The following is a 17,855-nucleotide window of genomic DNA, read 5'->3' as shown; positions in this document are numbered from 1 at the left end:
CTGGGCTAAGCACATCAGCAGCAATTCCGTTTGCAAAAGAATTACACGGTGGGTTTGGAGGTAGTCTAAAACCAACTGAGAGAATAGTTCCCAACTGACCTCTCGTGCACCCACTCCAGGAAAGCTGCAGGAAGACCAAGAATGAAGGTTTCAGCTGGAGGAGCTGAGCTGCCCTCAGCTACGCTGGTGACAGCAAGCACAGCAGACAGAAGAGCTAAGGGAAATCGTTTTAAATTGTAGTTGTGGTCTTACAGGTACTGCTCCCCGAGAAGAGGGGAGCTGGATCCTTACCTCCTTATCGCTGTAGGAGATGTTCCGGATCTCATTCCACGGGAAGGAGATTTTGGGGGTCAACCTGTTGTCTGGGTCGTAAATGTGAAGACCCAAGGCGTCAACTCCAAGGAGCAGTTCAGTGCCCTTCTTATTCTAAAGGGAGGAAAGAAAAGAGCAGAAGACCCTTTTATTCGACTCAGAGATGACCTGACACGAACCAAGCCACTGTTAGCTTCACGAACCAGCCCCGAGCAGCGACCCACCAGCACTGCACATTAAAAGGCCTTCTGCCTCCTTCCAGGCAGCAAAGCACACCGCAGCCATCTCCCACATCTGCTGCCTCTCGCAGGCTCAGGAGAGCACAGGAGATGAAGACATCACAAGAGCTACCCCAGCAAGGAACCCTGAGCGCCTTGAAGACGTGACCCCCAAGCCGCACTCACCCTAATTGCAAAATAGTTCACTCCGTACATCTCCAAGTCCTGAGCTATCTTCAAATACTCCATTTCTGCTTCATCTCTGTCAGACAAAAAGAAAGGCCGGTTACAGATGTTTGCACGATCAGAGGGAGTCAGATGGCTGCTCTTTCTGATCCTGAGCGCACACACTGCTTTAAAACCTCGACTGCCTCTATCGCACGGGTCAAGCCTGTCTTTGCTAGCGGGATCAATAAAGTCCAACAGCAAATCCCAGCCTGCAGCTTGCCAGCATCTTAATGGCTGCTGCTGCCTGCCTGGAGAGGCGCAGCATTTCAAGCCTTGCTTTGTCCCCCTCCCAATCCCTTAGGCATAAAGGGAAAATCTCCGCTTGGGAGGCCTGCGGTTTTGATCCATCTTACTTTAGGAACAGCTCCCACAAAGAGCGTTTTACCACCCGTGGCAGCAACACATCTCCTGGCAGCAACACATCTCGTCAGCCTGACTTTCTGCCCAGGAACCCCTATTTCTTCTCCTTCTTCGTGCAGGGCTGCCTCCGTGCCCCCCTGCAGGTACTTCTCAGCCCGTCAGTGACCAGCAGGGCACAGGCACAGCCACCAAAGCAAGCTCGTTGCCTTTTGTGGGTCTGTGACAGAGGCTTGCTGGGATCAACCCTGCTGAGCTCTTCTATCCCCTGCCCAAGCCTTAAAACTCCCCGGGTTGAGGGATCCTGACCCCCAGGCCACTCCAGCACAGGCTCACCTTGCTCTGCCTCGGTGCTCTGCGTACCAGGCTGTTATCCTCTCCTCCCACATCTCCGGGGTCATCTGGTATAGGTTTATTACCTGAGATAGACAGGGAGACAGAGACACAGGTCACATTGCCACTCTTGTCCCAGTCCTCCAGCAGCACCCCCGAGCCTCCCGGCTGATCTGACAGGCGCCTGTCCCTTCTCCCAGCAGGGCACGCTCAGCCCCACGACCTCCCCAGGGTCACTTAGCCCTCCAAGCACACAAGCAGTCCCCAGGTCACCGAGAGGAAACGCAGGCAGAATGGAACTCTGAAAACCACTGGAAGGAAAATACTTGCTTCTGGGTTTATTAAAAAGTCAGATAAATACTGCATTCTCCTCCCTCGGTAGAACTTTTTGGGTTGTTTACCTCGATAGGTAAGCCCCTCGGAGCCCCTCTCTGCATTACCCAGATGCTACCGAGCTTGGAAATTTGCTCCTCTGCACAGTCAGGCTCCTTACCCGCTTTGGAAGCAACTCCTCCTGCGCCAGGAAGCCTCGCTTGTGCACGTTGGGATCGTAGTCCCCATACTGCAAAGAAGCAGAGACATCAGCATCACCAGCAAAACTCCTCACCCCACAAAACCACCCCCAGGGGAGCCAGCACACAGCCCGCTTACACCCTCCAGCATCACGGCCCGTCAGGGCTGCGGACGTATGCGGCTCGGGGAATTTAATAAATGCATTTTCTTTGCCCTCCTTTTGCTCGTGCAAAAAGGGCAGGGAATCAAGACGTGGACAAAGACCTGTCCCCAAGGGCCGATCGGTACCAGTGCAGGTGAGGCAGGAGGCATTGCCTCTGCTGCTGTTCCCCTTCCTAATGAACGAATGTTAAAAATGAACGACAGGAGCTGGGCAGGCAACTGCAGGCTCCTCTCGGGCAGGTGTCAGCTTTTCTGCCAGAGGGGCTGCTCCTCAACGGGGCCGCGGAATCCGATTTGGGAAGTGCAGGCAGTAATTACCAGCATTTGTTTAGATTTACATCTTTTGGAGCAGCATTATCAAGTGACTGAGGACTCCAACTGCCTATTAGCAGATTCAAAAGGCGAGCGTCCCTGCAGTGCATGCAAAAACGAATCTACCTCCTCTACAGCACAAGAGGGCAGGAAACAGCCAGAAAGCAGCACCTCAAATAACCCAGCGAGCTGAAGCAGAGAGGATGACAGATGTGAGGCACGTAGAGGAAACGCTGCCATTGCCATTCACCTCCCGCACCGGTCCCGCTCCGACGCCAGGAGATGTGTCGGGCAGCAGCCCCCCGAGCTCAGCACCAGCAACCCACAGCCCAAAGGATGCCTCACACACAGAGAGCGGGGATTAAAGACACAAATATTGATTTGGAGCCAGTGCAGACGCAGGAGAAGCATGTCACAGCCGACACTGACTCAGGTTCCAATTAATCCACCAAAAGCGCCCTGGATTTCCTTCAGGAGGGTGCTGAGCAGTGGCAATTCTCTGTCCCCCAGCTCAGAGCTTCTCGGACAGCAGCACACTGCAGGTGCACGTCTCCTGGACCCACAGCAAGAGGGAAGAGCAAAATAAAAACACACAACTAGCGAGGGAAGCAACTCCGGTAACCTTGGAGAGGTGGGAAATAAATCATTTCTAGGGGATGAAAATGAGAGCAAATAGGATTAATGCGATTATTTTTTTTGTTGTTGTGATCTGCTCTGGAGATCCAAACCTAAGTATGGATTATGTGCTTTTCATACGGTGAAAAGTATTGCCATGTCCCAAAGGAATATCTGTACCGAGAGGGAGCCTGGCTGAGGACATTAATTATTCACAACCGAAAAAAATCAACAAATGGCTTAAGCATTGCAGTCTACGTTGGCTCAAATGATTCAGCAAACACACTTTCAAAGACCTTTCAATTAAATAATTACTTCCCAACTGTCATAGAATTTTAATTCCTGTTAATTGCACGGCACGATTAATATTCATGGTTCCACATGGACGTTGCCTTTGCATCATTCATACCCCTGGCCTCTACTGCCACGGGCACGTTCGGCTGCCAGCTATTAGCACTGAACAGTGTTTGTTTGGGGGAAAAAAACAAACCCCAGACCCCGGGGCTGGCGCTGAAGTGCTGCAAGATCTGAAGTACCAAGAGCAGCAGGGCAGAGATTTGCATCTGAGGGGCAAGAGATGGAAAAAACCTCCCAGATGTTGGCATTTCGTGCAGGGACGCGTTATCCAACAGACCCAAGCCTTTCACTGCCCCTTGAAACCCAAATCATCTCCAACATTTGAGAGTGGTGTGGGTGGCTTGATTGCAGGTCTAGAGGGGAAGACACGTAGTAATTCCCCAACCGAACACAAGGATATAGAAATAAATAAGCTTTTTCCTTTTACAGCCTGCCTGCCTGCTCAGTTATTTCAGGTAGGAGGCTGAGCAGCGGTGCAAACTTGGCTGTCGAGCAGCTGGCTACATCAGATGCGAGCACGCTGATGCTTTGTCAGGCTGCCACGGCCCTAATCATGCAAATCAGCACGTTATTAGAGAAATTACCGGGCTCAGTGGCTGCTTTCTTGTCCAGAAAGGACACCATTGCCCTGTTTAACGGGAAGGAGGGGACTCGTGACACCTTTCTGTGCAGCTCGGGGCTGGGGACATGCTTTCTGCTCCCCATTTCCCCAGAAAACAGCAGAAGGGGAAGCCCTGCCCCGACCTGGTTATGAGAGGGGCTGCAAGGAAAAGCCACGTCCAAAGCAGACGTGAAAGGAGCTTTAGCTAAGACAAGAAAAGGCACCCCTCTTCCATCTTCTCCCAACCTCTGCAGAATCAAGATGTGCAAGGTGAGGAGAGGTGCCCTGCTCCCCATCCACCTCCTCAGCATTTACCCAGGGGTTTATTCGTTCTGGCAAGGGGACGTGTCATCCCCTGGGACCCTCAGCTCGGCAGGTCAAAGGAGAAAAAGCCAAGCGAGCGTTTCCTCACGCACTCTAATAAGAGCGTTGGGTGTTTCATACAGATAGAGATGGTTTTTTAAGCAACTCTTTTTCCCTGGCCAATGAGTCTCTCTAAGAAAATATGATTTCATCAATACTTTATGAGAAGAAAGCATCTTTTTTTTAGCGAATCCAAGCATTCAAGCACAGTAGTGCTGCACGCCACCCAGCGCTGGACTCAGACAAACTGGGCATGGACCGATGGGGCCAGACATGGCTACAGACACCTGGCTGTGGCTCTGCGAGCCAAAACCTCTCCCTGAAGAGCACCCAAAAGTTGCTGACTGTGCCCACGAAGCTGTGGCGATAATGTAGCTGAACTGCCATTGGGCTCCAGCAACTCCTTGTCCTTCCCAGTGACATTATCTTTGCACACAAGCTGGAGATTAGCTGGAAAACTCAATTTAGTTCATGTTACATTACGGGGATAAACAACTTCTCTCCAGCAAGGTGTCCCCAACTCCGAGCCTGGGGCTGCTCCCTCTGTCACAGGAGTCCCTCTGCTTCTGGCTGCTGCATGCTAGCCAAAGGTGCACGCTCCAGAGTCAGTGCTCTTCTAAAAAAAACCCTTGGCAAAACACTGACTGTGGGTCTAAAGGAGAATTCAGCCAAGGGACGAGGGGAACTTAATTACCACTGAGTTTTCACTCTGCCTAGAGAGGCCAAATATCCGTGATCAAACCTCAGACAAAGGGAGGAATCAGTGAGAGATCTCTACCACTGCAGCAACATCTACGGGGCAAATTGCAGCGCTCAAAATGAAGCTGTTCTCACAAGGACAAGCCATGGAGCTGCCAGTCCCGTTGCTGGTTTGCTGCTGGCTACAACAGCAAGAGCAGGGAGCAGATTCCAAAAAGACAGGGCTCGGGGAATTCTGAGACACTTCAGCAGGCCCTGCAGCTCACAGGCTGAGCGCTCGCTAAAGAGTCCTGGAAAGAGAAAACAAAATCTGTCCAACGTCCAGAGGCAGCCAAAAATCAGCGCTGAGAAGGCAGTCGCCAGCACAGTCCCATCACTTGTGAATTTTTAATAACTTGCCTGGCCTCGGGAAGCAGGTAAAGCACAGCGCCTGGCTCCCAGCAGCCACGCCAGCACGCCCTGGGAGCCCCTCCGTGCCTACCTTGGCTTGGACGGCGTAGGAGGCCAGCAGGACAGAGGCTTCGGGAGGACAGTAGATCTTCTCGTCCAAAATCTGCTTCTTCACCTGCCCCCGGACACAAAGGACACAGAACACATGCTCAGCGGAGCGGTGCAGAGCACGACTGTGGCAGCAGATGGCTGCGCCTCGTTTGAAGCAGCACCGCCACCCCACAGCCAACAACCTGCCCGACGCTCCTTACTGGAGGCGCTGGTGTCTCCGGAGGGAAGGGCTCAGCCTTTCACAGGCCACCTTTTTCAGACAGGTTTGCGAGAAGAACTAAATTTATAACGCTGAAAATGACAGAGCCTGTAACCCACGGCGAAAGGCAGAGGGAGAACAGAGCCCGCGTGTAGGTGCGAAGATGAAACCTTCGAAGGCATCAGCTCGGGGTTGGTGTGATGTCTACACACAACGCTGAATTAAAATTAAAAAGCTCGCAGCTCAGCCCCTGAGCGCGCCGAGGTGTCGCTCTGGGATATTCAGGCCTCGTTAGGAGTCGGTGCTCGCCTGTGCTGGGGGCCAACTCGCTGCAGTCCCACGGGGAGCAAGGGGAGCCGCAGGTTGCGTCGGGGGTGCTGCTTCTGGCAGCTCCTGCACACCCCCGGGAGAGCCAACGTGCAGCTCCCCAGAGCCCCTGCTTTATGCTGCCTGGCTTCTGCGCATTAAAAAATTCAACCCTTCACGTTCGGTGTTTTGTGTTTTTGCACACTTAGTTTTCCTATTAAAAAAACACAGTGCCATTTCCCCAGGAGACCTGAACGGATCATCACAGGGACGCAGCAGTACCCATCTGAACCTACGGCACGTTTTGCATCCCCAAAGTCACTTCCAGCACAATGCAGGAGAACCTTTTTGTGGGATTAAGGCAAACAGGGGACTTTCCAAGCTTGTGCGCGTCCCTGTTGCTCTCACACGGCACAGGGACACGGGCTCCTCTCCCATCATCAGAAATCCTGGCAGAAAAGTCTCAGTCTGCATTTTTTAAAACGCAGCTTTAACTGCTTTTCCTCTCATTTCCGTCTTTTCAAAGATGCCAAGAGCATTTTTCCTTATCAAGCCTGAAACCCATGGCAAATTGGACTTTTAAAAATAGCCCGAAGGAGACACCAGAGCACAAGACAGCCTCTGGAAATTAACAGCAGCATTTTGCATCTCAAGTCCTCTAGCTCTGAAGAACAAAGACGAACTGGGAGGAGCACTGAGGAGCCGCTGAGCTCACGTCTGTGCCTGTCACAAAGGACAGGGCACCCTGAAGCCTAAAGCAACGCTTCCCACAGCAGCTGGACCCACATTGCTCTGATTTTGGTGTAGAGCAACTTCAAATTAACAGCCAGGGAGCAGCTCAGACATCCCAGCAAGCACCCAGGGATCTGACCGGGACTGTTCTGCTGCCTGGCACACTCCTGCCCTCAGATCTTGTTCACACAACCCTTGATAGGAAACAGCTTCAGAAAATTGATCTTGGCTGAAAGAGAAAGCTTCTGTGATAGAAGCACGTCGTTACCAGCACTGCTACAGCATCACCTGAGCTGATTTATCATAGTAACACCTTTTGTGGAGTACTTGAAAGAAAAAAGGCCTGAAGAACCGTTAGCCACGGTTTCCAAATGCCTGGCACAAGAGCCCGAGCTGCGGGTGCGGCTGGGACAGTCAGGTTTCCCCTTCTCCTCCTGCCACCAGCTTTGGACGGAGGTGTGCTTCTGGGATGTGCTTCTGCTCCAGTTATCTGAAGGGCAGTTTGTGAAGAGGCAAACCTCATGCAGCCAGAACACAAAACGAGCTGTGTGCCTTCTGCACAGGGGAAAAATTCCCCCGCTCTCCACCACAATGCGATCACTTCGGAAGGCAGCAGCCAGCTCTCAGCACAATTGATATCCACACCCCGCAGAGAGGCTGTGAGGCTGTGCGTGTCATCCCTGCCCGCAGCTGACATTCATCCTCCTTCGCTACCCCACACTGATCTTACAAATCACCTCATCATTCCTGACCGCCAGCTTCCTGCCTGTCTGGGCACCTGCGACTGCTCCATCCATCTCGGCCCTATTTTAAGGAACTTCTGCTGTTGAGGACAACTGCACTCAGGGGGTGGGAGCGTAATGATGAGGAGCCACTTTTTGCTGACCAACTTTCTCAGAACTTTCTGGCACTTTTGCTCATCCCAGCTCCTTCCACCCTCAGGCTGGCAAGCAGCGCGCTCACCTGCAGGAAGAACAAGTGCTGTGTGATTTCCTGGACCAGCTCCTCCTCTGCGTTCTCAGGATAAAACTTGGCTAGGAAGTGGAAGGTGACAGGCTCCTCGGTCGGCACATCGTGATCCAGAACCTGTGGGGTACAAGAGCCGTTCAGCTACTCCTCCTAGCTGCCTCCGTGCCCCCTCTGCAGCAGCTGCCGCTCCCCGGTAAGATCAACGCGTCCTTTGTCAAGCACTTCAGACGTCTAGGAGGGATAAAACAACCTACATCGTGCAGAAAGCAGAGTTAAAAAAGGAAAACAAACAAACATTTCAGGGGCTCAGAATGATGCGAGGCAGCAAACAGCATGCGAAATGAGGCAGCTGGATGCAGAGACACATCCATCGCTCCTCCAACTGCTGGGCAGCCCGGAGCCTCGCAGATTTGGGGAGCCTTCCCCTCCTCACCACTCCCCAGTTCTTCCTCCTCCCCAGCTCTTGGTCCATTTGACAAGAAAAGAAACCCGGGTGCTAAAGGGTTTGATGTTCAGGGGCCCAGGAGGTGGAGTGGGGGAAGCCATCAGGCTGCATTCACGTTTTGGACCTCCTTGCACATCTGTATCACGTGCAACAACCGAGTATTGAGGGTAAAGGGGAAGGTAAATCCCCTCCTGTCACCCCACACAGCCTCCCAAGGGAATCTGGTCCCGACCTTCTTGTCCATTTTGAGCCAAGCCACCGTGTCCTTGATGGTGTACTGCAGCCCGAAGAACCAGGTTTCCCGGAGCCCCAGCGTCCTGCACACCAGGTCAAACAAGTCCTTCCCTTTCCACTTCACCTGCGGGGACAGGAAGGGGAGGCAGGGTTATGAAGACGACCTTTGGAATTGTTTCCATTCAACCCAATCCACTCCTTTTTTTTTTGACTGGGAAACCCAAACGACACCGTGAGGTCCCTCTGCTTCTTCCTCCAGCAACCCTGGGGAGGCAGGAGGGCCATAAAGCAGATGAATCGCACGCACCAAAGCCACTTCTCTCCTCCACCCACATGCTGGAAGCGAGCATTGGGCTGAAACACACGGCTGTTACCCCAAAACCCTGGGGCAAGAGGCTCTGGGCACGTTCTGGGCACGTTCTCTCAGCACAGCTCCATCCCGGTGCCACCTGCACAGCACCAACACCGATGCGGGGACGAGCGCCGCTCCTGCTGTCTCCCACTGCCGCCTTGTGGGCGAAGCAGCTGAGGACAAGCTCATTCAGCCACAAAACGAGCACAAAACGAGCACCTCGCTGCCTTCCCGTCGCTGTTTTCCCCCCTCGGGGGTACCCACGCGTGCCAACAGCCCCAGGATTGAAGGAAGCCGGTGCCAACCCCCAAAAAATAGCACCCGAGGCTGGCTTGTTGCAGCCTCTCCACAATTCCTGCGGGGCACAGGCAGCAGCTCGGGGTCAGGAGCACCGTGAGGAGCAGGTTTGGCAGCGCTGCGATGATGAGAGCTTGGTTTCACACCCCAAGCTCGCCTCTGGTGCCCCTAATGAGCCCCAGCTTGGCATGGGATGCTTCGGACACCCCCCCAACCATGCCGAGGTGCCCCCATTAAACACAGCAAAGGAAGGGCAGCCCCGCTTGGCGTGCCACACACCACCTCCTTCCTCACCTGGGCACTCCTAACAGCGAGCTGTGCTCACCTGGCAGCCTCAGACAGCCAAACTCTGAGTGCTTTATGGACCTGGAGGACCTTTAGCCCTCCTTGCCTGCACTTGATCGGCCTCAAATCATTACCTGCCACATCTCCTGGCCATAAAAAAAGAGTAAAAGCCCCCCACGGGCACCAGGAGGTGCTGCTGAGGGTTGTGCAGACAGCCTGGCAGCTCCAGATCCTGCTCTGTGAAGCAGGAGGATGATGTGGGGAGGTGTTACGAGCACCAGATGGAGGCGCAGGGCAGGAGCATCCCCTCAGGGCCATGCACCATGCTGATCCCAAGCTCCCTCTGCCCACAAAAAGCCCCGGGACAGCCCACAAGAGCTCTGCCCCAGCTGTGGAAGGGGCAGGATGCACTGCTCTGCCCTCAGGTCTTGCCTTGTCCCAGCTCGGGCTGCACCACCGGCCTCGAAGGGACATGCGGACACGTTGCCAAGACCCCCCCAGCAGCTCTCAACCCCAAGCGAGGCAGCTTGGAGGCCACAGACGCTATTTTCCTCCTCCTGGACCCTGAGTGATAACAGGAGAGCCCCCAGAGCACCACTGATTTGGGTTTAGAGCCCATTTGGAGCAAGCTGGGGATCGAACGCTCGCCAGCCCTCCGTTTAGTTACCCAAACAGATGTCAGACCTCGCAGCCGCCGCTTCCCGCAGCCACGAGCCGGGGCCGTGGAAGTTATTTTTATTTACTAATGCTTCCCGACAACCCCATAACGAGCTTTTAATTAAAATCTATTCCCGTTAAGCACCGAGGAGGCCAGGAGAGGCGCCCAGGCGTAGCCAGGCAGATGGCACAGCCGGGCACGCTCCTGGGGGCTGCCCAAAGCAGAGGCAGCGCTGCGGCGGCTCCTGGAGCTGGCAGCGGGGGCACGGCCACCCGGGGACTGTTCCCAAACCCATTCCTTCCCCAGGTACCTCTGATTTCAAAAGGAACCGCCTGGCCCAAGCCGTGAGTCAACAGAAAGGGCAGCAAAACCCAAGCTCGTGCCCCGAGGAAGGAGGCTCTCCGCCCGTAACGCCCCCCTGGAGCACACAAAGAAGGCAGGACGGGGGCAGGAGGGCGCACGGGGGAGCCAGGGCACCCCGACCGCCTCCCCTCAGGATCATTTTGCAGCCAGGAGGGATTGTTTCTGCCAGCTGCTCACAGATTTGCCTCTTCCAGCCCGCTCTCTGCCTGCCTGAAGCCGCTCAGTAGCACGGAGAGGTCGTCACCACCATCACTGCAGAGCTGCTGAGCTCAACTGGGGACCAAAACCCCTCCGAGGGTTTTGGGAAGGGGACAAACTTGGGCCTGCTCCCTCGTGCTGTACCGGCTCTTACCTAAAACTCCTTCGGACACAGAAGTTTGGCACCCAAGCTCAGCGTGCCGCTGGTCCCAGGGCTGAGCTTCGTCAGCTCAGCCACGAAAAGCCAGAGAGTTGGAACAGGAAGGCTGATGCGGGGCCAAACGCTGCTCAAAGGGGGTCTCACCCGCTCAAATAGGGTCTCACCCACCCAAATAGGGTCTCACCTGCTCAAACAGGGTCTCACCCTGCTGTTTCCACAGCTCTAGGCGAAGCTTTCCCCGTTTATTTCCCCCCAGGACCTCGGGAGCTGTCGCTGGCCGAGGTTGGGGCCAGGGACACTGCTGCCTCCTGCCCGCAGGAGCCTCAGGCCGGGACACAGGAGAAATGTCCCCTCTGGGGGAGGTTTTGGGGAGCCAGGAGCCAAAACCACAACCACGGCCCCCAGAAGACGGCGTGGGCACGGGAACCCCGCAGAAACGAGGCCAGAAATTGAGCAAGAGGCAGCGCAGCTCACCGACACCAGGCACTGCCACTGCTCCCTGCCCTTCACCTGCCTGCTGCTGCTGCTTCTGCCGCGAATAATTTCAAAAAAAGGGCACTGGTGGAGGAAAACGGGGCGTAGCATGGGATTATCTGCCTGGGAATGAAGCTTTGCTGCCTGGTTCCTGCTCTCTGGGTGCAGGAGCTGGTGGAGTGGGCACCAGCTTGGCTGGGAGGTGTTTGAGGGGTTGGCACGAGGTGGGCTTTAAGGTCCCCCCCCAGCCCAAACCCTTTTGGGATGCTGTGTCCGGAGCTCCCTGCGGTTCCACCAGCACCCCACTGAGCCCCAAAGGAGCCCGGGGAGCTCCCCGACCCCAAACTCCTGGGGGCTCCCGGGTCACCTCCACCCTGTGCGCCCCGAGCTGGGGCAGCACCCAGCGCCTCCAGGGCCATGGGGTGAAGTTTGAAGCCCCCAGCCCGGCCCCAAACACCTCCAGCTGCTGCGGGCAGCCTGCGCCGGGCCCTCAGCGCCCTCCGAGGGGAGTTTCCTCCTAAGCTCCCACCCAAACCTCCCCCGTTTGTGGCTTAAAACCCTTCCCAATCGTCCCGACGTGATCTGATCGAGCACGGAGTCGCTCCTGTTTTTTTTTTTATCACCCCCCCCCCAGGTACGGTGAGGCCCCCGGGGGGTCTCCCTGGGACCTCAGGTTGAACGCCCCCAGCCTGGCCCCATGGGTGGGGGGCCCCCATCACCTCCACGGCCCCCTCTGGGCCTGCTCTGCCGGCCCCACAGCCCCTGTGCTGGGGGCAGAGCACTGGGGGGCAGCCCCCAGACCCCTTACCTCCCCCCCAACCCCCCCAGCTCCCCTAGCCCCTCAAGACCCCCCCCCCACCCCCCCCAACCCACTGAGCCCCCCCAGGCCCCCCCATACCTCCTCAGATCCCCTCAGGCCCCCCACATCCCCCCCACACCCCCTCAGCCTCCCCCCAAAGCCCCCCCAAGACCCCCTCAGCCTCCCCCAACCTCAAAGACTCGCCAAGCCCCCCCATAACCCCCTCATCACCCCCCCCATCCCTCTCAGCCCCCCCCAAAGCCCCCCCAAGACCCCCTCAACCTCCCCCACCCACCCTACCCCCCCAATAACCCCCTATAACCCCCCCAGACCCCCCCATAACCCCCCCACATCCCCTCAGGCCCCCCCCAGCCCTTCCTCAAGACCCCCTCAGCCTCCCCCAACCCCACAGCCCCCCAATAACCCTCTATAACCCCTCCAGACCCCCCAAGCCCCCCCATAGCCCCCCTACATCCCTCTCAGCCCCCCCACACCCCCTCAGGCCCCCTCACAGCCCCCCCCAAGACCCCCCAGTCCCCCAATAACCCCTCAGCCCCCCCATAACCCCCCATAACCCCTCCATAACCCCCCCAACCCCCCATATTCCCCCAATAACCCCCCCATATCCCCACACCCCCTCACCCCACGCCCCCCCCTCAGGCCCCCCCCCAGCCCCCCGCCGCCCCCACCTCGCAGCTGAACTCCATCTCGGCGTCCATGGTGCCGACCCGCACCGTGAAGGTTTTGGGCTGCTTGCGCTTGAGGGAGCTGAAGCTCATGCGGGACGCGATGGCCCCGGCCATGGCTCCTGTGGGGGTGTGGGGGGGTCCCGGGGGGGTCCCCCCAAGAAAAGGGCCCGGGGCCGCTCAGCGCCGCGGGGGCAGCGCCATGGCGGCGGCTCCCGGCCGCGCCGAGCTTCGCGGCGCCGCCACGCCATTGGTCCGCCGCCGCGCTCGTCCCGCCTCCCTTAGGCACCGCGGCCAATGGAGAGAGGGGAGGGCCGGAGGGAGGGGTGGGGATTGGGGGAGGAGGCTGTCGGTCAAGGGAAAAGGGAGGGAGGGGGGCGGGGCTTAGGGGTGGGATGGGGAGGGTGCGGCGCCGCCTGGCGGAAGGAGGAGAGAGGGGCGCGGGGTGACGTCATGGGGGAGCGGGAGTGGGGCGGGCACTAGGACCCGGGGGGGCTATGGGGTGGGGGGGCTATGGGGTGGCCATAGGGGGCCCATAGGGGTCTGTGGGGGGCTATGGGGTTTGTGGGGGGCTATGGGGTGTCTCTAGGGAGCCCATAGGGTGTGGGGTGTCTGTGGGGGGCTATGGGGGTGGTGGGGGGTTATGGGGTGTCCATAGGGAGCCCGTAAGTTGTGGGGGGGCTATGGGGTTTGTGGGGGGCTATAGGGTGTTTGGGGTGTTTGGGGGGGCTATGGGGTTTGGGGGGGCTATGGGGTGTCCATAGGGAGCCCATAGGGTGTGGGGGGGCTATGGGGTTGGGGGGGCTATGGGGTGGCCATGGGGCACCCATAGGGGGTCTGCGGGGGGCTATGGGATGGGGGGGGGGTTGGGGGGGCTATGGGGTGTCTACAGGGAGCCCATAGGGTGTGGGGTGTCTGTGGGGGGCTATGGGGGTGGTGGGGGGTTATGGGGTGTCCATGGGGTACCCATAGGGTGCCTGTGGGGGGTAGGAGGACTATGGGGTTTGTATGGGGTTATGGGGTGGGGGGGTTATGGGGTGTCCATGGGGTGCCCCTGGGTGTCTGTGGGGTCATGAGGTGTTTGTGGGGTGCCCATAGGGTGTCCTTGGGGTCACGGAGTGCCAGTGGGGTGCCCATAGGGTATCCACAGGGCACGTGTGGGGTGTCTGTGGGGCATGTGTGGGGTCACAGGGTGTCTGTGGGGTGTCTGTGGGGTCACAGGGTGTCTGTGGGGTGCCCACAGTGGGGTGGCCACGTTGGTGCGGGGTGTCCGTGTTGTTATAGGATGGCCATGTCCCCGTGGGATGTCTGTGTTGGTGTGGGGTGGCCACGATGCTATAGGATCTCCACGTTGTGAGATGTCCATGATGTTATAGGATACCCACGATATTATAGGATGTCAGAGTTGTTATGGGATGCCCACGTTCCTGGGGGATGTCCCTGATGCTGTGGGGTGCCCAGGGGGTTGTAGGATGGCCCTGGTGCCCCGGGATGCCCGTGGTGCTGCTGCTGAGCGTCCCTGTCCTTGTGGGATTTCCCCGTTCCTGGGGGATGTCCTTGTTCCCAAGGGATGCCCGTGGTGTTGTAGGATGTCCCTGTCCTTGTGTAGGATTTCCCTGTTCCTGGGGGATGTCCATGCTGTTGTAGGATCCCCGTGTTCCTGTGGGATGAGTGTGGGACGTCCCCGTTCGGTGGCCGTCCCCATCCGTCCCAGTCCATCCCAGTCCGTGGTGTCGCTGTGGGGTTGGGACGGGGGCGGGCGCTGCCCCGTGCCAGCCCCCTGTAGGGTCACGGCTGGGCTGGGATAACGGGACCGGGACAGCACTGGGATAACGGGACTGGGATCAGCACTGGGATAAGGTTATGGGACTGGGATTGGGGCTGGGGTAATGGGATTGGGATCAGCACTGGGATAATAGGATTGGGATCAGCACTGGAATAACGGGACTGGGACCAGCACTGGGATAATGGGACTGGGACCAGCACTGGGATAAGGGTACGGGACTGGGATTGGGGCTGGGGTAATGGGACTGGGAGCAGCACTGGGATAAGGGTGTGGGATGGGATTGGGGCTGGGGCACTGGGATAATGGGGTGGGACTGGGACCAGCACCGATGGCAGGGGGGGGTGGGTAATGGGGTGGGACTGGGAGTGGAACTGGGATAACTGGGTGGGACTGGGATCAGATCCGGGACCGGCACTGGGTAACGGGACGGGACCGGGAGCGGGATAAGGGATTGGGGCCGGGCGGGATGGGATCGGGGTGGGCGAGGAGCCCCCCCAGGACCCCCCCATCCCGGCCCCCCCCCGGCCCCGCGCCCCCGCAGGCCTCAGAACGGGGCCTCTGTGTGCGGGGCGGCGGGGGCTGAATGGGGCCATTCATGGGGGCCCCCCCCCTTCCCTAAATCCCCACCCCCCAACCCTACAGCCGCCCCCGCTGGGACCCCATGGCCGGCAGCCACATGGCCCCCCCCCGGCACCCCGACACACAGGTGGGGGCTGGGGGATTGGGGGGGGGTCCAGGGGGAGATATGGGGGAAAGGGGAGATATGGGGGGGGCCTGGGGGGCTATGGGGCCAGGGGGAGATATGGGGGAAAGGGGAGATATGGGGGGGGCCTGGGGGGCTATGGGGCCAGGGGGAGATATGGGGGAAAGGGGAGATATGGGGGGGGCCTGGGGGGCTATGGGGCCAGGGGGAGATATGGGGGGGGGGTCCTGGGGGGTCCAGGGAGGTCCAGGGGGGCCCTGGGGGGCTATGGGGGCCAGGGGGAGATATGGGGGGGGTCCAGGGGAGCTATGGGGTGGGGGGCAGGGGGGTCCAGGGGATCTATGGGGGGGGGGGCAGGGGGAGATATGGGGGGTCCAGGGGAGCTATGGGGGCAGGAGAAGATTTGGGGGGGGGTCCAGGGGAGTCCAGGGGGGTCCAGGGGAGCTATGGGGGGGCCAGGGGGACATATGGGGGGGTCCTGGGGGGCTATGGGGCCAGGTGGAGATATGGGGGGGGGTCCAGGGGGGTCCAGGGAAGCTATGGGGCCAGGGGGAGCTCATATTAGGGTATGGGGGGGGGGTCCAGGGGGTTCGAGGAGCTGTTGGTAGGTAATGGGGGGGGCAAAGGGGGGTCCAGGGGGAGCTATGGGGGGGCACGGGGAGCTTAAAGGGGTATGGGGGGGGCAGGGGGGCTTGGGGAGTTTTTAGGGGGGTGGGGGGGGGAAATGGGGAGCTATGGGGGGGGCTTGGGGTTGGGGGGCGCATGGGGGGGTCCCAAAAGGGGACCGGGGAAGGGGGACCCTGGGGACTGGGGGGGGTTGTGGGGGACAAGGGGAGGTGGGGGGGTTGTTTTGGGGGGGGGACAGGGCCCTGTGGGGGCTGTGAGCCCCCCCCCCGGTGAAATCCTATTGCCAGCCCTGCCGCCCCGTGCCGAGGGTGCACGCTTTTGGGAAGGGGGGGCAGGCCGTGCGCAGGGACCCCCGAGCCCCCCCGGCCATGAGGGGCTGGCTGCACAAACAGGTGGGGCTGGGGGGGGGTTGGGGGGGTTATGGGGTTTGGGGGGGATTTAGGGGGGATTTGGGGGTGTTATGGGGTTTGGGGGGGGATTTAGGGGGGATTTGGGGGGGTTTATGGGGTTTGGGGGGATGGGGGGGATTTGGGGGGGTTATGGGGTTTGGGGGGTTTGGGGGGGCTGGGATGGGGATTTTTGGGGGGTTATAGGGTTTGGGGGGCTGGGGGGATTTGGGAGGGGGTTATGGGGTTTGGGGGGCTGGGGGGGAGATTTGGGGGGGTTATGGGGTTTGTGGGGGGGTCTGGGGGAGGTTATGGGATTTGGGGGATCAGAAGGGGTTTGGGGGGGGTCTGGGGGTGCTGGGGGGGTCTGGGGTGTGGAGGGGGCTTGGGGGTGGATTTGGGGGGAGTTATGGGATTTTTTGGGGGGGCTGGGGGAGGTTATGGGATTTGGGGGTTCAGGAGGGGTTTGCGGGGAGGGTTTAGGGGTGCTGGGGGTACAAAGGGGGTTCGGGGGGGGTCTAGGGTTGCTGGGGGGGGTTATGGGGTTTGGAGGGGTCTGGGGGGGGTTGGATTTTGGGGGAGGGCTATGGGGTTCGGGGGGGTCTGGGGAAGGTTATGAGGTTTGGGTGATTGAGGGGAGGGTCTGGGGGTTCTGGGGGGGTACCGGGGGGTGGGGTTGGGATTTGGGGGTGCTGATTTAACCCCCCCCTTGTGTGTCCGTCCCCCCCCCAGGACAGCTCGGGGCTGCGGCTGTGGAAGCGGCGCTGGTTCGTGCTGGTGGATCTCTGCCTCTACTACTACCGGGGTGAGGGGGGGGCACCGGGGGGGGGGCCAGGAGTGAGGGGGGGGGGGTCCTGGGGGTCTTTATTTTTTTTGGGGTGGGGTCTGAGCACAATTGGGGGACCCCAAGACCCCTTGCAGCGGGGCTGGGGGATTTTTTTGGGGGGCCAAGGTTTGGCAGGGTGTGTGTGGGGGGGTCCTTGAAGCCCCCCCCCCTCCCTCCGTGCCCCCCCCCGTTGTCCCCAGACAGCAGCGAGCAGCGGGTTCGGGGGGGGCTCCCCCTGCCCAGTTATAGGATCCGCGTCCTGGGACCCTCTGCCGGCGCCCCCCGTTTCCTCTTCACGGTCAGTTTGGGGGGGGCACCCCCTTTTTACCCCCCCCCCACCCCAATAGGGGCCCCAAAACCCCTTGGGGAACTGCGGTGACCCCAAACCTTTGGGACCTGGCTGACCCCAAACCCCTTGGGAGCATGAGGGGGGGCCCAACCCTATAGGATGGGGCCCCCCAGCCCCTCATTGGGATTTTGGGGTGCTGTGGTTTTGGGGGGGGGTCACAGCCAGGCCCCCCCCGTGCAGGCGGAGCACCCTGGGATGCGGCCCTATGTGTTTGGGGTCGACAGCCCCGCGGAGCTGAGCGCCTGGGTGGGAGCCCTGCGGCGCTGCGCTGCGCCCCTGGGGGGGTGAGACCCCAAAACTGGGGGGGGAATGGGGATAGGGGGGTGTGGGGGGGTATTGGGGGGGCATGGGGGCGGTATTAGGGGATATTGGGGGGTATTGGGGGGGTATTGGGGGGCATGGGGGGATATGGGGGGGCTTGGGGGGGCTTGGGGGGACATGGGGGGGACA

At 59.4% G+C, this 17,855-nt stretch overlaps 1 protein-coding gene across 4 annotated transcripts in view; it reads right to left on the bottom strand.

The window, feature by feature from the left end:
* Positions 1 to 12,950, bottom strand: part of NF2 (NF2, moesin-ezrin-radixin like (MERLIN) tumor suppressor) — a 35,680-nt gene extending 22,730 nt beyond the window's left edge. For all 4 annotated transcript variants that reach the window (XM_084297573.1, XM_084297571.1, XM_084297574.1 and 1 more), the window contains exons 1-8: positions 12,732 to 12,950; positions 8,455 to 8,580; positions 7,772 to 7,894; positions 5,552 to 5,635; positions 1,942 to 2,010; positions 1,452 to 1,534; positions 717 to 792; positions 292 to 426 (exon numbers count right to left, since the gene is read on the bottom strand). In XM_084297573.1, the coding sequence (XP_084153699.1) occupies positions 292 to 426; positions 717 to 792; positions 1,452 to 1,534; positions 1,942 to 2,010; positions 5,552 to 5,635; positions 7,772 to 7,894; positions 8,455 to 8,580; positions 12,732 to 12,845 (810 nt within the window). In that variant the 5' untranslated portion in view covers positions 12,846 to 12,950. The remainder of the gene's footprint in view (positions 1 to 291; positions 427 to 716; positions 793 to 1,451; positions 1,535 to 1,941; positions 2,011 to 5,551; positions 5,636 to 7,771; positions 7,895 to 8,454; positions 8,581 to 12,731) is intronic.
* Between the last annotated feature and the right edge of the window lie 4,905 nt (positions 12,951 to 17,855).

The sequence above is a fragment of the Netta rufina genome, assembly GCF_964035555.1.
Source record: "Netta rufina genome assembly, chromosome: 17".
Classification (NCBI taxonomy): domain Eukaryota; kingdom Metazoa; phylum Chordata; class Aves; order Anseriformes; family Anatidae; genus Netta; species Netta rufina.
This window is presented reverse-complemented; position numbering and strand designations above follow the sequence as displayed.